This window comes from Wasmannia auropunctata, unplaced genomic scaffold, assembly GCF_000956235.1.
Source record: "Wasmannia auropunctata unplaced genomic scaffold, wasmannia.A_1.0 LD336001.1, whole genome shotgun sequence".
Taxonomy (NCBI): domain Eukaryota; kingdom Metazoa; phylum Arthropoda; class Insecta; order Hymenoptera; family Formicidae; genus Wasmannia; species Wasmannia auropunctata.
In genome coordinates this window covers 785,510-804,693 of record NW_012026889.1, presented here as the reverse complement: position 1 = coordinate 804,693, position 19,184 = coordinate 785,510, and the positions used below count along the sequence as shown (strand labels likewise).

General features: G+C 39.8%; 3 protein-coding genes across 5 annotated transcripts; 2 read left to right on the top strand and 1 right to left on the bottom strand.

Moving 5' to 3' along the window:
- The first annotated feature begins 69 nt into the window (after positions 1-69).
- On the top strand, positions 70-3,614 carry LOC105453242 (cell division cycle protein 16 homolog). The gene is made up of 10 exons (XM_011695027.1): positions 70-303; positions 375-527; positions 674-838; positions 983-1,142; positions 1,214-1,466; positions 1,550-1,629; positions 1,700-1,789; positions 1,944-2,253; positions 2,391-2,746; positions 3,013-3,614. Exons 1-10 carry the CDS (start codon positions 196-198, stop codon positions 3,333-3,335), a joined length of 1,998 nt encoding a protein of 665 aa, XP_011693329.1. The 5' UTR covers positions 70-195; the 3' UTR covers positions 3,336-3,614.
- A 727-nt stretch (positions 3,615-4,341) lies between these two features.
- Positions 4,342-14,135, top strand: LOC105453240 (cytoplasmic polyadenylation element-binding protein 1-B). Its single transcript, XM_011695023.1, has 12 exons — positions 4,342-4,594; positions 7,087-7,411; positions 7,902-8,050; positions 9,786-10,048; positions 10,381-10,510; positions 10,601-10,925; positions 11,297-11,526; positions 11,619-11,711; positions 11,794-11,959; positions 12,108-12,235; positions 12,310-12,390; positions 12,614-14,135. Exons 1-12 carry the CDS (start codon positions 4,574-4,576, stop codon positions 12,782-12,784), a joined length of 2,082 nt encoding a protein of 693 aa, XP_011693325.1. The 5' UTR covers positions 4,342-4,573; the 3' UTR covers positions 12,785-14,135.
- LOC105453241 (peroxisomal membrane protein 11C) lies at positions 13,992-18,268 on the bottom strand. 3 transcript variants are annotated; one of them, XM_011695024.1, is made up of 5 exons: positions 17,919-18,268; positions 17,188-17,497; positions 16,844-17,022; positions 16,657-16,725; positions 13,992-16,527 (listed from the first exon to the last, which is right to left on the bottom strand). In XM_011695024.1, exons 2-5 carry the CDS (start codon positions 17,416-17,418, stop codon positions 16,320-16,322), a joined length of 687 nt encoding a protein of 228 aa, XP_011693326.1. In that variant the 5' UTR covers positions 17,419-17,497; positions 17,919-18,268; the 3' UTR covers positions 13,992-16,319. The 3 variants fall into 3 exon arrangements, with proteins under 3 accessions (XP_011693326.1, XP_011693327.1, XP_011693328.1); XM_011695025.1 differs by having other exon boundaries at positions 18,031-18,268; XM_011695026.1 differs by lacking the exon at positions 17,919-18,268 and adding an exon at positions 17,676-17,879.
- Between the last annotated feature and the right edge of the window lie 916 nt (positions 18,269-19,184).

The following is a 19,184-nucleotide window of genomic DNA, read 5'->3' as shown; positions in this document are numbered from 1 at the left end:
ACCTAATACTCAATTGGGATTGGTCGATTTTCTTACGCTTACGTCTTACGGCCTTACGAGATTTCATGTGTGAAGGCCTTTAGCGCGGGAGATGCCTCGTGTGGTCGGTCTATCCTTGTTACTCGCTCGGGTCGCCCCGAAGATTAATCCTAACCTAACCTATTTTAACCTACGTACAAAATTGGAGTTATAAACATGTCATCACATCGCGATAGTGATAACAACAGTATGAACAACTTGTTGGACGAGAAGAGCGTCGATCTGGAAAATTGTAGAAAATTGGTCAAGTCGTACATCGATTTGGTAAGCGTCGTCAAATCTGCCCTACCCCGTGCGCGGCTGTTGCGTTAAAACCTGCTGTATTTACTTTTCAGCACCTGTACAGTGCCGCCTTGTTTTGGGCTGACAAAGTGGTATCGTTGAGCAACGAGGATCCAAAAGATGTGTGCACTCTGGCGCAGTGCATGTACCTCATGAAACAGTATCATCGTGCTGCGCATCTTATAAAGAGATACGGATTGGAGAAGGTAATCTTAATTAAACCATTGATTTCTCCTGGGGATGCAGTACTTTGTCTCGTTTAACAACATAGTCATATAGTTTTACAATATCAGTCACACTATCAGTTTAAATAATCCGCAATACACCAACAAGTAATAATCCGTTGCTGCAGAGTGATTTAATGTGCCATTACTTAACCGTGAGGTGTCTGCTGGAAGCGAAGGAGTACAGCGACGCGCTTAAAGTTATCGACGAATCTGAATTATACACCAACATAACGCAAGGTGGTGTCAGCTTCGCCGATCGTACGGACATTTTCCAGGATGCTCTCAAAAATGTATGAGTACATTCACATCTTACACGTGTGTGCAGATTTATATTTGCAATAGTATATTAATTTACATTTTGTCATTTCAATTGCCATAAAGTTATGCTGCCACATTAGAATTTAAGATAATAAATATCCTCTTCCTTTTTACAGGTTCAGAGTTCAATAGTATATGTGAAAGGCAGAGTGTACGAAGCTATGGACAACAGAGTGGTGGCGACGGAGTGCTACAAGCAAGCCTTACAGTGCGATGTTTACTCGTACGAGGCGTTCGAAGCCTTGGTGCAAAATCAGATGCTCTCAGCTTCCGAAGGTAATATCGGTTTTCGTCGGATGCGATGTGATTTTCTTGAATGAATTGTATATGTGTAACTGTTAATTTAGAACGGGAACTGTTGGAATCCTTACCATTCGCGGAACAGTGTACGAAGGGCGAAGCGGAACTCCTGCGACTGTTGTACGATAGTAAACTGAAGAAATATCAAGAGCCGAACACAAAGCAGTCGTTAATTACGTGCAACGTAATGGGAGTTTCCGTCACACACAGATTGTCGGACAATTTGGACATGGAGGTCGCGAAAGCCGAGAGATTGTATTACAATTGTGACTATCATCAATGTTTCTCGCTTACGGGAAAGTAAGTAACGTCTCTTACGTCTCTCAAGATCCTATACTTATGTCTCGCAACAAAATGTAACGTGATATTTTTAATGCTCGCAGAATCTTGAAAAAAGATCCATACCACAATTCCTGTCTTCCGGTGCACATTGCCTGTTTGGTTGAGCTTAAGAAGACTAACAGTAAGTTGAAATTCTGTCGGATTAAATGAACGTAGCTAGAGCTCGTTAACAGCGAAACTTTATTCCTTAGCTCTGTTTTATCTGGCGCATAAATTGGTTGATTTGTACCCGGAAATGGCCTTGGCATGGTTTGCAGTTGGATGCTATTATTACACCATAGGTGATTACCATTTAATATTATTATTCAGTATTTTTTTAAACAAAATTAGATGTAACAGAAAAACATTAAATTCACGTATGATTGAAGATTTTGTGAGATATAGATTTGCTAACAGAAAAACGTTTGAAGTTGTTCGATATTTTATTTGCCGCAGGCAAAAGCGACCAAGCAAGGAGATACCTGGCAAAGGCCACCGCACTGGACAGACTGTTTGGTCCTGCTTGGTTGGCATACGGGCATTCCTTCGCGGTTGAAAATGAACACGATCAGGCCATGGCCGCTTATTTTAAAGCGTCGCAACTGATGAAGGGCTGCCATCTTCCGCTTTTATACATCGGATTAGAATGCGGCTTGACGAACAATCTAAAACTGGCGGACAAGTTCTTTCAACAAGCACAAGGAATAGCGCCGAACGATCCGTTCGTAATACACGAAATGGGCGTTATATGCTTTTACAATTTAGAGTAGGTATTAAAATTGTATTTCGTTTTCCTCTGTCTCTTTGCATTTACTTACGTTGAAAAAATTAACATTACACAAATCTCTGTGCTTAATTAATTTACCAATAAATTATCACGAGGATTATTCTTGTTAAATACAGTTACAAAAATGCAGAACGATTATTTAAGGAAGCTATGAAAAGCATTCAAGGCGACATAAGGAACGTGATTCTGCCCAGTAAGTGGGAGGCGCTACTGAATAATCTGGGCCACACTTGTAGAAAAATGAAAAAGTACGACGAGGCGCTGGAATATCATCAACAGGCGCTAGTCCTAGATCCCCTGAACCCGTCGACTTACTCGTCGATCGGATTCATTCACGCGCTAATGGGCAATATCCAAGAGGCGGTGGATGCTTTCCACAGAGCGCTCGGCCTTAGGAGAGACGATACATTTACCGCGACTATGTTGGGTTACGTCATGGAGCAGCTGATTGATGAGGCGCCCCCGTATCCTGGTACGTATACAATTGAATCGATAGCACAAAAATAATAATGTTAAAAGGATCTTAAAATAATTGCATACATAAATGAAATTAAAAACTGTTAGTTGCATAGAAAATTTATTTTCAAATTTGATGCTACATTTTTTATCGCGAAGGATTAATTAATGCTCCTGAATCTTTGCAAAACCATTTAACTCCCTTCCGATCGATTTAACTTTCATATATCATATTTTTTTTTACTTCATGCTTAAAATTATGGAACTTCTTTAATTTATCAGACGCGCCTACGGAGATACCGAAATACAAATCCGAGGAGAACGAAAACAGACCGTATTCATCTGTCTTATCTGAGGACAATGAAGCTAAACTGTCCGTGGAAAACCCCAGTAATGTGGGCAGCAGCAGCAGCACGAGTGGTCAAAATATCGATAAATTAAGAGTAAATCTGTTCTCTGGAAGCTGGGGCGAGAATTCCGGTAAAGGGGAAGCCAGCACGCCCGTTAAACTGGAGCAACAAACGTTGGTCGTTAATTACTCGAACGGCGATAGCTCCGAAGTTGAAATGTTAGATTCCTCGACCGCGCACATAGAGTATAATTAAATCCGCAAACTTCTTTTTGTCGCAATAAAAAGTAATAGTGATTTTTTTTTTCATATTAAATAGAACGGTAGAGCTTCATTTAAGATACATTCAATCTCAGAGACATTCAGTGTAGCAGAATGATTGTAAATAGCGTGTATATACTTTCCTTTTTATATATACTCTAATTTTGATACGCCTTATAAAGTCACGGATTTCTCGCGACAAGATACTACGTTGGTATTGTATCAGTCTATAATAAATTTGTTAGCTTGAAAAATAAAAAGTATGTGAAGACGAGTCTAGTCGTTTTAAGAATCAGCTGCGCTAGCTCCTGGAAAAGGTGCTGTTCTCGCGTATTTCATTTTATATCTCAAAAGGAAAGCCTTTGTTTTTTTATCTCTACTGTCTTTTTTTTTGAAAGAGATGAGAAAGCGTGCAGTTCTCGAAAGAGCGTGCACGCGGAAGAAAAAGAAAGAAAGGGAAAAATGAATAAAACGTTCAATATTAATATTACAGGGCAAACTGGAAACAAAGAAAAAAATAAATAAATGAACAAAAAGTCGGAGAAAATATGTGAAAGAAAAGAAAATTAGATCAAGTGGTAAAACAGAATTGGAAAATGATAAGAAGCAATATATACCGAAAGGGGGGGGGGAGAAGAAGGGGGAAAAAGCGAGCACAGAGATCTTTAGTTGAATCCCCGCGGCGGGGGGTAGGTGGTACCAGAGCATGTGGGGGAGAGTGGGCGTTCCGTGTTTTCGCTGTGTCGTGTCGTCGGCAATAAGTCGGTGAACGGGGCCAGAGGACGATCCTCATTTATCCGAGGGAAACGGGCGAGCGGGCGGGTAGCGCGGCGGCGGATGTCACGCGTTCCGAGTAGGCGAGTATTCGCGCGAGCCGTTAAGATCTCCCACCGCCGATCCCTTCAATTCTGAGAAACCACCCCTCGCCGTGGCCCGCCGCCGCCGCCGCCGCCGCCGCTGCCGCTGCCGCCGTCGGTCGCCGTCGTCGCCGTCGTCACTCGCGCGTAACTTCTCGTGGAGCGCGCAGCGCGTGAAGTCTATCACTTGATCGCGCGTTGTTGTTACTCGTTTTTAGTGGCGGACGGGATCGAGTCGGCCGACGGCTCCCACTCGCTCGTGTCCCTCGAGACCGTGCGGGAGCGAGCCCCCCGCGTCGAGGTGAAGACTCCTTCCATCGCTCGTATCCTCGAGGCTCCTTCCTAGCTCGCTCGAACGGCACGCTTCTCCGCGGCCATGCCCACGCTGATGCAACCGGTAAGTCTTCTCGTCGTCTCGTCCGCGCGATTATCGCAGGGAAGGGTGGGAGGGGGGAGGGCGATCGCTAATTAACATTTAACGTCGGCGGCTCCGAGAATTCGGCATCGCCCGGACACGAGGGGAGATTCACGCTGGCAGCTCGTGACACTCCGGCTATAGATCCGTTTGTCCTTTATATATCGCGCGTGAAAGTAGTATACGAATACATTATGTACATACAGCTGCATGTGTACTAGAAAGTATATTACACCTAAAGATGGAGAGGAGAAGCGGAAAGAATTGACAAAGTCGCGCGACGCATTTTCGAAATTGGAAGCGGAAGAGGAGCCTTCGCGGACTCGGCGCTCGGTGGTCCCGGAATCGCTATTTCTTTCCGTCCTTCCCTCCCCCGCGGGGGGGTGGGTGGGCGATCCTGGATCGGTCGCCTCGCCGAACCCGGGACTCTTAAATGCGCCGTACAGGAATGCTCCGGTTCCGGTTCGTTAATTCGCCGCGCGCTACGCCGATGTGAGTACCGAACGCAAAGGAATGTCCTGTGCCGCGCGAAACGTAAATAAACACGGCCGATGGGCCGACGACGTGCCGTGTACGAGTGGTATATGTACACGCGTAAGTACGCGAGAATTCCTGACCGAACGTAACCGTATAACGCGCCATCTGAGACTCCTCTCCGAGGGTGAGATCCTCGCCACGATCACGCGCGCGCGGGAGGGTGAGATCTCGCGGGAGGGCCGCGCCGACGGGAATCCGGGTCGGTCGATCACTCCCCGCGGAGGGGGTGGGGACCCCCCTCCCCTCCCCTCCGTAATCGCGGGGCTTCTAATGGTAAACACGTGCCCCGCATTACGGTACACCACCTCGGTCGAATTCCGCGAAATTCCGATCGCCGGGAATGGGGCGAATTGTTTGAACGTCGCGTAAATCTCCGCGTACATATCGCGTTACGTACCGTTGGCCTGCGCGGAATTGAAGCAGCTAGCCTCGCCGCTTGCGAGTCTTTATATCGTTTCGAGAAGAGGAGATTGCGTGTCCCGGAGACCCGCGCGATGAGCTGCAGCCACGTAATGCTCGGTTTCATCACGATACCGTCGGTGTCTGTGCTTCGTTAATTACTTGGGCAGAGATGGAGAATTCCGCAGCGAATGATTTAAAACGGTCGGATCGCGGTTTCCGAGAACCAGAAACTAATATACTCCTATTATAGGGTATTATAATTAATTGTGAAACAATTTCTGATATTTATATATTTATCTCTCTCTCTCTCTCTTTTTCGACTAATATAAAATGACGCATTTCCGCCTCGCGCTGATAATCTTGACTGACGATTGCGAAAGTCCTCGTTAGAATCATACAGGACGGGGGAATTAAATATTCGTCGGACGGAGAGACGGCTAGCTCGCGATTCCGCGGTTCCAACCTAGACGCGACGAGGAATTGATCGGCCGACGTTTCGGAGGTCGTGAAATTCCGGGGAAAAGCCATGACGGAATGTGTTTCCCGGCGACCCCCGCTTCCGAAAGAATTTTTGCTTTTTTTCGCGAATTCCACAAGCATACCGCGCCGCGTCGCGCCGGCGTCCTTCAAGAGGCCGCTGTGTTAAGTGTTTTCGATTCCGCTCGCGGCTAATCGCGGCCGCCGTCGACCGCACCGCAGTCCGTCGGCGTCGGTCGTACGGTTCGTGTGCGATAGACGGTGGGAGATTTCGCGAGGACCGACCGAAGTGATCACGATTTCCGAGGTAAAGCGAGGCCCGGCTTCTAATTCCCTCGTCCGTTAACGATTACGGGAGGATCTCGGAAGATCACAGGCGAGCGCGACCGAAACAGAGAACACCCAGGCGACAACATAAACATACATTCGAGACACGCGAATCTTCTGTTTATAAACTAGACCGACATATGTCGTATCGCTTGTATGTGTGCGTCAATCGAACGTGTATGTAATTCGGTTGATATCTGCTCTACCGTGCTGAAAGCGGGAATCCGAAAAACGTGAGGAATTTATGGGGAATCGGTATAGTTTTTGAGTTCTCTAAACAGAGAGCGGCCCGGCTCGAAGCCGGGCAAGGGCGAGTGAAGGACTTTGAAAAACGCTTTTCTGGGAATTCAGCTTTCGACCGTGCGAAGCACCGTGGAATTTCGCTTTCCTAGGAAGGGAACACGATATATATCGCGCGTGCCACGACGAAATTACTTTCGCGGAGAAATCAGCCTTACGCGTATATCCGATTTCCATTCACGTACTCTCGGCTTACAGCACGTGTCACTTTTACTACTTGAACAGTGAGAGGAGAAGGAATTAAGTGGCTCAATGTCCCCCGATTCCGCTTTCCTAGATTCGATCGCACGAAACCCTCGATCGAAGGCTCTCTCCGTCAAAATGCTTCGAGATACTTTTTTTTAGAACGTTTCGAGAAATATCTTCTCCGGATTCGAGATATCATTCGGGATCAGCGATCGCGATGATTTAGTAAACCGTCGATTTTGCAGTCGGACATCACGCTGTTGAGCGACGAGGGCGACGAGACGGACGTCGGATTCGATCAGGACGCACTGATGCATCATCAGGATTCGCTGCACCACCAGGATGCGACGCAGAGCCGGGAGCGTAACAAGCTGCTGCTGCGTAAGCTGAGCCAGACCCGCGAGCGGGAGCGCGGCAAGGAGCGCGACCAGGAGCGCGAGAGGCTGCACCAGTTGCAGTCGATCAACAATCTGCTGCTCGACCTGCCCACGCCGCCGTCGCCGTCGCACCTCCCGAATTTCTCGCAGGACACCTCCTCCTCCCAGTCGGACAAGAACGTCAGTACTGACGGTAAGACGGCGCGGCGTCCCGCTCTCGCCGGTTCCCACTTGAATCCGGGTCAGCGGGAGGGCTATAACGATTTCTCGAGGGCGAAGACAATTAGAGACTTCGAAGATTCTCCTGTGCTGAATGCACACAGGACGCGGCGATGCATTGCCGCGCGGCGGAAGTTGGCGTTGTCGCCAATCAATTTGCCACTTTTCTATAAGAACAAAAGAAAATCGGTAAACTGATGTTGGCTACAACTTCCGCTGCAAGCGTTGTCGCGTCCTCTGTGTATCCAGCATTAGAAATTGGGAAATCTATTTTTTTGGGGGGGCGGTCTCGGCTCTGATCTTGACTTCGAAAGAATTTTTTTGAGACTTCCTGATTCTGCATAATTTATTGCTTTTTTGTGTTACATTATCTGTTTGTTTCCACTATTTTTTTTTTCTATGTGGTTGAAAGGTGTTAATGATTACGTTCTTAAGGCGTTAATGATTTTCTTTTTCCCACACAGGTGACAGCGCAATCTCGGATATGTTCGGGCTGGGCTTGCCTCGAGGATCCCTGATGGGAAACCAATCGACGATCGGCTCGTCGAGCTATCGTAATTATCAGTATGGCAGTTACGATCAAATGCAGGGATCTATTTCACAACAACATGAGGTAAAATTGTGCACGCGGACTTATGCCTCTGATATTTGTTTCAATGTAAGAGCTTAGAATTCTTAACGAAATTGTAAAAACGAGGAGTTTATTGCAACGAGTACGTTTTTTTGGCTCTTTTTTTGGAGTGATACTCGAATTGAGGACGCAGCAAACTGTACACGATAAAGATATTTAACGCGGTTTTTATTACAACCGGATAATAGTGTTGGAGTAGGTGGATCAGTAGGAGTCAATACGATTGGCGCACATCGTGATAAAACTCATTATCATTGAGATACAAAACAACGTGGTATGAAAACTCCACGAGATGATCCCAAGCCGAGATGATGTAATCTTGTAACCGACAAACGATGACACAATTTAATTATATCGGCAAAAATAAACTACAAGATTTTTTATTAATTAATGAGATAAAAATTTTCTGCATGTTTCCTAAATTTTTTTATATATATTTTATATATATAATAATTTTATTTATTTCTCAAGTGAAGCTTTATTCATTGCAAGCAGAAATTTTATCGTATGAGAAAAAAGATTATATATTCACTTAATTTTATAATATTATTTCATCGCATTTTATGTTGTATTGATAATGTCTCACGAAAGATTATACTTATATTATTCTGGCGCAAGGAGTAGCCGAGATTGCTTTGCACTATGAAATAAGAATCCGACAAATTCGATTTGATAAACAAAAAAAAAGAATGCGACTACGGTGATAACTTCGGTGAATTGCAAATTGTACGTGGAAAATGGCGATAAAGATGACAAACGCAACATAAAACATACTGCTAGAGGCATTTACTCGGCGGGTGCAATAACCCGAACAATGAACATCCCCATTGGAATAACTCCAACTACCTTATCCCATTCCTTTTCGCCGATTCTAGGATCTAACTGTCGATGCTTGTATTATACCGTATTATGTATATCATATGGATATCGCAAAACTACCGTGTTTTCTTTCAGCGATTTATTTCGTGGCAAATCTACAGCCGAATTTTTTTTTCCTCGTAGAAATTTTGTCATTTGATTTTATCATTTAAGTACTCGAACTTTTGATGTATTTCAAATATCGAAGAACAACAAATTGGGTTTTCATTCATAACGGATCTTCAATAAAGAATTTGAGTCAAGTGTAATGACCTAAATAAAATGTATGGCGCGCTAAGACAATCTCGACGGTCGGAGAATCCGCTGCTCCGAGCCAAACGACTCTATTAGAACGCACGTCGTCTCGCCTTCCTTTAATCCGAGCCGACGCAAAGTTGCTGCCATTTCAAAAGATCGCACTCTCCTCTTTCCCTCTCTTTCTCGAGCTCTCGCACTGTCGCGTAATATTGCGTTTCAATTTGGACATGCTCCAAGTATTCCGAAACACATGTGCGCGAAGAACATTCCCCGTCTCTTCCTGCTATCTCTTCGAAGTCCGGTATGCTACTTAATCAGGATACGAAATCCTAAACTCGACGAGTTCATTAAATTTCTCTATACTTATATTCGTATCGCCACTTGTTACACGCCAACGTATAGCATATTAGTCTCTCTTGTATTCCCGCGACGTCGAGATCTCTGATTACATCGACTTTTCATCTCTCGATGGTCGCGAAAAGTACGATTTGTCTGCGACAAATGCAGGATATGAATAAGGAGCTTCGACGGCGATTCCGCATCCTGTCGATATCACGACTCGACCTCGACGCGTAATTAACGTTATCAATTGTGCGCGCAGTGTCATCGGAGTCACGGCTTCTGCTCGAATACCTCTGGCCTGGATATTCCGAGCTCACCGAATTCGATGACCACTCCCGGCAGTCCGAGCACACCCGGTAGCTTCACCTCGGATCCTTACAGTTACTCGTCCACTGCCAGCAACAGCACGAACACGCCGTCCTCGCCAACCAGCCGACCGTCGTTCCAATATCCGGGCTCTTCGTCTTCGCCTACCGACTCGTACTTCGGCCGTCCTATACGAGGCTGCTCTACACCATACAGGTAACTGGAGAATCGGGCAATTGAGAATAAAGCGTCGCAAAAGCGTATCAGGTCTAACAATAAAGTAACGCCATACAAAATACAATTTATTTAAAGTAGCATTTTTTCAAATATTTAATAAATTTTATTAATATTAATTTTAATATTAATTAAATTTTGAACTTTAATATTTGCTACTTCAGATTGACATATGTATATTTTAGTCTATTAAGTTAAAAATTTATGTATAATTGAATTAATTACATGTGTGTAAAATACTGTTAAATTTTGACGATTGTCGCGAATTCTTATATACTTCGTGTATCCCATAAATGCTAATTTATTTGTACTAGTGAATGTGGCAGCCCAACATTGGAATTCTCTCATCTTCTGGGATGTAACGGCTCGCGTTCCAACTCACCGGCAGACTCGGAGACAAGCGGCATTGGTAGCGCGGATGGCTCCATATCCGACATAATAATGGTGAGAGTTTTTCTTCCCCACTAGAATGTTTCATCGTCTGAATTATTGCGTCGTCCCCTAAACATTGCTGTCGAAAATGCTTGTTTGCAGAATTGTTTGTCTCTGAATTCCTCGTCGAATTCTTGCTTCCCGCCGTCTCTGGACTCCATAATATCGAAAACGAATACATGCCCGAGCAACAGAACGGCGTTCGAGCGTCTAGCTGTAAAAAAATACTTGTCATCGTTACAACAGAACTCAACGAGCTCGCATTATTACCAGCATCATCACGGACTCGGGCAAAATCGCAGCAATTTTCTTAATTCTCTCTTGAATCACGAGAAAAATTGCTGCACCGGTCTTGGAAATGCTGCGCGCAGATTGGCCCAACCAGTGTCGCTCGATCGGGTAGCGAGGTCCCACCGAAGTGCCGCTGGTGTGTATCAACATATATATATATATATATATATATATATATAATTATCACAATTTTATATTATTATTATTGTTTATATATAACCATACCATACAACACATTATCCAAATTTATATAAAATTGCTACAAATTTGCATTCATATTTTGCCCACTAATGAGACGAATTGTCCGACGAATTTGGAGATTTTTCTTTGATAAAAATATCGCAATAGCCTTCCGTTTTAACCTGAGGACAATAAGCTTTTCACGGGCAAAGCCTTAAGACTGCTAAATCTTCGAGAATTTCATTTTGTACAATATTTAAGACTTAATTATTTCCGAACACGTTGAATAATAATTTATATTGCAACACATTGATCTATTTATTTCAGCACATTGTTATCCAACATGTACATGGAGCGGTTTTCTGCCTCAAAGCACCGAGGAGCCAGTCGCATACTCTCCCAAGGTATTTTTGGGAGGTGTACCGTGGGACGTTACGGAAGCTATCTTAATTTCAACATTTAAGCAATTCGGGCCGGTTCGCGTGGAGTGGCCTGCAAAGGCTCCGTCCGCACAGCCAAAAGGATACGCTTATATCATATTCGAATCAGAGAAACAGGTGTGCATTAATTAACATTCGTATACTGAGTAGTGATTTGATAGATATTTTTTATAAAAACGGATTAATATGATTATATAAATTACTTTCAGGTTAGGGCAATGTTGTCCTGCTGCACCCATGATATTACCAATGGAAAGAGATGGTATTACAAAATTATATCCAAGCGTTCAAAGCCGAAAGATGTACGTTAATTCATAACGTTATGCATATATCCGGAATGGTATCGTCAAGGCTAAAATCTCCTGCTATATTTCATTATTTTAGGTACAAGTGATTCCATGGATTCTCGAGAACAGCAATTACATCAAATCGTCGTCACAGAGACTCGATGCACACAAAACGGTATTTGTTGGCGCGCTACACGGAATGTTAACGGCCGCAGGATTAGCGAAAGTCATGGACGATCTTTTCCATGGAGTTATTTACGCAGGTAATTACTGTAATTACTGTAATCATTCGTTTCACGATCATTAAACATTTTACTTTCTCTTTTATAATTTTACATATTTTATTTCATATTATCTTATAAATATATTTTCTCTTTTGCATTTTAAAAATTAATAAAAATAATATCTCAGGTATCGACACGGACAAATATAAATATCCAATAGGGTCCGGCCGTGTTACATTCAGTACGAAACAATCCTATTTTAAAGCGATCACCGCTTCATTCATAGAAATTAAGACTGACAAATTCACAAAGAAGGTAAGCTGGATAAAATTATGTATGATTAAAAAACTATCGACTTAACGTAACACTCATATATTTTTCTATTGCAGGTACAAGTGGATCCGTACATCGAAGAATCGATATGCTCCGTATGCGTTGTGCAACAAGGACATTATTTCTGCCGCGATGTGGTACGAAAACAAATTTAATTTTTATTTCCTTATTTCATGCAATGTCCAAATTCTAATTTTTCACTCGCACAAATGGCTTCACTTTTGGGATGTTTTTTTTATGCCCGTAACAATTTTGCAATTTTTTTTCTTACGCAATTCGCGTGTTCCTTTATTAAAATAATAAAGCTTAATTTGCATATATTAAATACATATATTAAATTCTACACGCGTTTGTTTACAGGCATGCTTCCGATACTTCTGCCGCAGCTGCTGGCAATGGCAGCACTCCGTGGACTCGATGTCGCATCATACACCTCTGACGCGAAACTCGAAGACGAATCAAGTTATAGGATTGAATCCGAATTTCGGAATGAACAACTGTCCCCGTATGTCAAATACGACGATGATCTAAAAGGGAGGCGACGCGCGAAGAAGATCATGTACACGTACGCGCGACCGTTAAAAAAAAAAAGCTTTTTGTTCGCGCGCCCGTCGTCTTCCTCCTCCTTTTTGTTCCTTTTTGACTCTACCGGTTAAACCGACGTTGCGCCGCTCGATCTAGAACATCGGGTAACAGGGTGCAGACTTAGTTTTTTTTATCGCGTAGCCGCGGACAGCTTAGGGATTAGTCCGACGATACGGGGACACGCCGATTCACAGGCCGCCGAGCTTTTGAGCTTGCGAACGCGCAACGATTGGTTCATTATCGTTACCGTGCGTGCGAAAGGACAAGATGTAATGTTGAAAATCGTATTTGTTCCAAAAGAAGTTCCTATTTGCGAACGCAGTTTTTACTACGTTCGAGAAAAAAAAAACGATATATTTTTATTTAGTACGTTCACTTAGAGAGACAGGTTCTCTTATCGATTTTTTTTTACCGCTAAATAATATTATCGTGCCAAAGTAGTAGGTGCTAGGGATTATGGTGGCCGCGATTATTCGTGCATTAGGAATACGCACATGTACACATACACGTGTATACACAGTTTTTTTCGTTATGAGTCGTGAAAGTTGTAATTGTGACTTTCACAGTGACAATAATTTTTTACGCGAGACTGTAAGGGCTCCGTTATGGCGATTTTTTGAGCTGGGCTCAATGAAAAAACACGTTTCTCAGGAAATCTATAATAGCATCGTCCACCATCATGCGTTTATCGTGTTTAAAAGTATTATACGCTTAATTATGTATCCTTACGATAATGCTAGAAGAGATTATTCATCTGAGATGTGGCGAGATAATAATTATACGATAATTATTTGTCACTATTACACTGCGCGCGCGTGATCCGATAGTAAATGTGATATAACGGGAGGCTTACCGGATGTACCATATATAACTCGCTAGTCGTTCTTCCATTATGCGATACTTGTCAATGACGTTAAACATTGTTAATTTTACGTTATATTACAATGTATCTTCTACATTCGATTGGCGGTGTAACGTAAACGTACGTGTGTTGCGTTATTGACCACTGATCGACTGGATTTTTTTCTATTATTGGCCGAAGCGAGCGGCTAGCTGTCACAGATATTTCGCTCACATGGACTGTTTAACGGTTGACGAATATGGAGAAGTACATGGTCTACGATTCTGGCGCGGATTGTAGGGTAATTGAGTCGTTTTTATTTTTTTCTCCTTTTTTTTTCTTACTATGTACAATTGTGTTGCACAACTTCTTTGAATAAGGTTTATCCTTCACTCGCGTTTCTCCCGTTTTGATACAATTTTGTTGAATTAAAAAACAACCAGATTTTTGCAGATATCCGATGCCTGTTTTTATTTTTTTTTATTTACCATTCCACTTTCGTTATTTGTTACTAATAATTCTTTCAGCCTTCGTCGGCGATAAGTGTTACTGAGACAGTGTTGAATGCGCGTTCTTAAAATTGCATATATATTTTATTTCTTCATCTTTTACAAACCATTTTAACTGATAGTAAAACTTAATTTGATCTCATAAGCGATTTGAAAAGGAATCAGCCTAAGTAAATATGTCCTTATTTTAATCTTTTTAATATCAAACCAACAAAAATGTTCATTGCAAGATTGAAACAATTTTACGGCACATCCTCTTTTTATCCAATTTCACGTTCTTAATTTGTTTATTTTTATTACGTTAGAATGTTTAGAGTTTTATTATTATATATGCACGCGCATATTCATTTTAGCGATGAATGACGATAATACGAAGATGTTAAGAAAAATAATATCGATAAAAAAATAAGGGCGATAATATTCAGTCTGCAGCAAAAGTAGCACGATATGTAACAATGCATTATTGAAGGAAATCTAAAACTGTCAACTTGAGTGATAATGAATTTGCATGAGGCAGTTAGATATAAAGCTAATATTCTCTGAAAAATATTTGAACGAGAAACATTCATTATATATCCCGTTAAAATATGTATCACTGTATATGATTCACAAATGATAAAACATGGTTGCTACATATATAAGCAATTATTGAAGAAAATAAGTGCTTTACAAAATACAAATACACTTCACATCGATACAAATATTATATATATATGTATACTCGATCAAAGCGCTTCGGATATATATTTCAAAGACATTTAATCTATAAATTACTCTATACAACAGCAGTATTCCAGTTTCAATAAGGAGATTTTTATCGGAGAGAAATTTTAATTATCTACGTGCTGTTTGACAAGGTTTCAATAAGTCGTGCCTTTTAACGTGATCCTCAGATTTGTTTACATGCCAAGATAAATTATTTTTTAAGCTATATGTAATAACTTACAGTGTGTGTGCATAATGTTAAGCTTTTAATGGAATTAGGCCAAGTGTTATGCCTCATTGGTCGGATTGGAATATATAGTTACATATATAGTTTATTTAATTAAATATTTAGTAAAGAGATATTCTTTTTGAATAAACTAAATAAGATCGAGATAGAGAAATCCGATCAATATTGGTGTAACCGAGTCCCAATTAGTTGTAAGCCACGATGTAATTGATAAATCGCATCGTGAATAAGTCCAAAGTACTTACTTCAGTTTAAATTCAGATGAAAAGTGCCTCTCCTATCTTTTAGCTTTTATTAATAATTCACGAGTTAATGATACAACGGTTGTGTATGCAACAATAATAAAATAATAAATTTTATGACACGATACTATACGTAAACCAAAAAAATGATAATTCAAAAACAGTTAACAAAGCTTCATCTGAATATATATGTATAAGATATTTATATTATAAATTTAAACCTCATTCGTCATTCATATTTAACTCTGAATGTTTCATGATATCATTGTATGTATGATATTTACAATGCAGAAAATTTAAATGAATTTAAAATCAATTAATCATTGTTTTAAGTATTAATTACAAAGTTTAGGTTTAACTTTTTCATATAATATGATTTGTCAGTGAGAGTTGTGCACACCTTGCAGTGTTATTTAATAAGAGCTTAGAAGAGCCTTAGAAATAGTAAGGCTTCAAAAAAAATTTTAAAGTGGCTTTTATTTATACAAATGGTTTTTAGCAAAAATAGAGTAATGTATTATTAGATAAGTACGATAATGAAATCTTTTTCTTGTTCCCTCCCCTCTGAATTTCTGTTATGTATGCGTTACTGGAAATAATAAAACTTTTTTACAGCATGCATATGTATATAAAATATTTAATAATCAATATACAGTCGCGAACGGAAAGATTAAAATATACTTCTTTTTTTTTTCGGAACACAATCGATATTGTAAAAGTGCAAAGCACTATCCAACTTGCATAATGAAATATTATTGTCTCGAAAGATCGTAAAAGCTATAAAAAAAAAAATATATATTTCCATATAATTTTATCCGTAATATTTTTTTATTTAATATCAATATGTACAACACAACCACCTATAATATATACAACACATTCACCCACACTTTTTGTAACCGATAAAACTTCTCCCCAACGACGATTAGAAATATTTTCAACTTTTCATTTGGCGGCTGAGAGCTTGATAAAGTCCAATTAGTGACGATACTGTACCAAGTGCTCCAACGTGCCACGTTTTTAAACGGCCTCCCCAAAGTACTCCCGGTGGTAAATAGCTAATCGCATAAGAAATATCCAGCATATTGCGTATGCATGCCAATAGTGCACTTTGCCGTTGCTCATTGAGGTCCTTTAACATGGTTCTGTTCGAAAAAAAAAAAACAAATACGTGACTTAATTTATTTTCGCCTGTTTTATTAAATGTAATATTGCTGAGATAAGATCACATTTAAAACTTTATATTATGATAAATGTGATAATGGGATACTTACTGTGTACCAGAGTTAGTTCTCTTCAATCCTACTTTAAATCTTTGAAGCTTCTGCAATAGTCTCAACGATCTGAAACAATGATAATTAAATATTTTACGTTTTATATGTTTAATGTGTGTTTGCAATAGAATAATTATTGAAATCGTTTTGACACAAAATAGCGCATTTTTCAATAATTTTTGCTTACTTCAGTAAGGACAGGTGTAAAGAAACTATCCAAAACCAAGTTGTAGTAAGATCCCACTTGTCGTTATTAATCGACACAATATTATGCTGGCCAGCCCAAGCAATGTGCTCTATGGGAGAATAAACAATGTCTACTACATTCTGTATCACTTGGCACCATCTAATCAACCGGTCAGGTTCCTATTATTAGATTACATATGAAATTTAAATGGCTCTAGAAAAATAATGTAATACATTTCTGTTATATAGTGTTCTGCAGGTAGCTGATTAGAAGTCTCAGCTGTGTGATAACGTTTCAATCTTAATTTTTAATGCGATTAATTCGTGTTAAATTAATAGAGCTACCTGCTTGCCCCATCCATATGTCATCACGAAGTGAAGCGTAGGAAGATCATCTAGCAAGCGCAACATCACTCTGCACTCGCTCATCTGGCTTCCAAAGGTCTTGAGCTTCTTCTCGGTACTCTTGGACGAAGTGCATACAGTAAGTAATTTTGCCGCATAAGACAGGGTTCGTAACATCTTGTCTCTGCCGGAGTATGTTTCCAAATAATCGTTCATAAGTGGAAGATCCATTTCGGTTTTCTTAATTTCTTTCTCAAAGGAGGAAAGTGAGAGATGCTTAACAATTTGGATGTGTCAGCTTATCGATTTACTGCAAAAAAAAAAGATAAAACACACTGTAATTGATTTGTTACATAACAACTTGAATAAAATGGACTAAATCCTCCTTTTCTCTATTAAAGAAAATAATTCAAAAAAATAAATATGAATAAGGATATTAAAACTTGCTTTTTGTTTCAATATAAAAGTATTTAAGTAAAAAATCATACACAAGATTATAATAAACCATCCTTAATGGAGCACTTTATGATTTATCAGACAAAATCAAAAAACAATTCAGATGATAACTGTATCAGTAGATAACAGGTATCGCAGAATTACAGATAAGTATCAAACATTACTTTTATTTTTGTATTCTTAATTTACCATTTATACAAATTACACGCACGTGATATTCTTGCGTTTTATTTGACACAACCCCGTTTTGTTTATAGACAAACCATTCTACGTACCTAGGAGGAGTCTTCTCTTTCTACGATCTACCTGACGAAATGTGCGTGTCACGCTCAGACGTAATCAGTAAACTCCAGTAATTGTTTTTATAGCATATGTTATAAAACATACCGTTCGTATATCTCAGTCTGTCAGAAGAGAGAAAGTCTCGGCGATTTGCATAGAACCAACATCATCGTCGTCGGTCAGTTCGCATTCGAGCGTCGTGAACCGGTTGTTTCGCATACAACGCATTACCGGTTAATACTGAATTAAAATAAAAAAATCTATATATGTATCTAAAACAATCCTGAGTGACGTGCCAGCTGAATTCTGGAAGTATAGCCAGCTGATGCGCTTATTTGATACGCCATCTGGCGTCCGTATGAGAAAACTGAACTTCTTGAATCTTACAACAGAGTCTGAACTTATCGATGTATTGTTGCTACGCGCGGAAAAATCTGTTGTTGAAAGTGCAGTGCAAATCCCTGTTAATCGAAGATTAATAACAGACAAATGGACATCGTGTAGCCACCTCTCTGAACTTATTACAAAAATGCAATATGTATTGTGAGTATATTGTATGTAGTACATACATACATATTAATGAAAAATTTTTATTGCGTTATATCGCGTAATATATTTGTATTAAATTAATAAAAAAATATATATATATATTTTTTAAATATAATATCTATTGTACAGTCATGGACACATCGGTTGCGACACTTTCTTTTTTATAGGTTTCAAAACGCACTAATATTTTGCAAATGCGGACCACGATTGGTGTTATACTGTCTCTAGACTAAAGATAGTACATCGTGGTTCGCATTTGCAAAATATTAGTTATCTATAAAATATATATTATGTATATTAAATATATATTAAAAACCTGTAAAAAAAAAAGTGTCGCATAACCGATGTGTCCACGACTGTACATACCGTAAAACTTAATAAATTAACCGATTGTATTATTATAGTATGTATTATTACGAATATAATATGCATTATAACAATTATTAAATAAAACAAAATAAATATATATAAATAAATAATTATGTACTCATGACACAATTTTTCTTAAATATTAATCAAATCTATATATGAATTAATTATGGCAACAATGACATTTATTGTTGTGTATTCAAATATTAGAAAAACAATATCAAATATTATTGTAATTTGCAAATCTTATATAAAGAAGACATATTACCTATATATATGATTTTTTTAAAATAATTTTTAGATGAAGTACATATATAATTATCTATACTTACCTGTTTTGT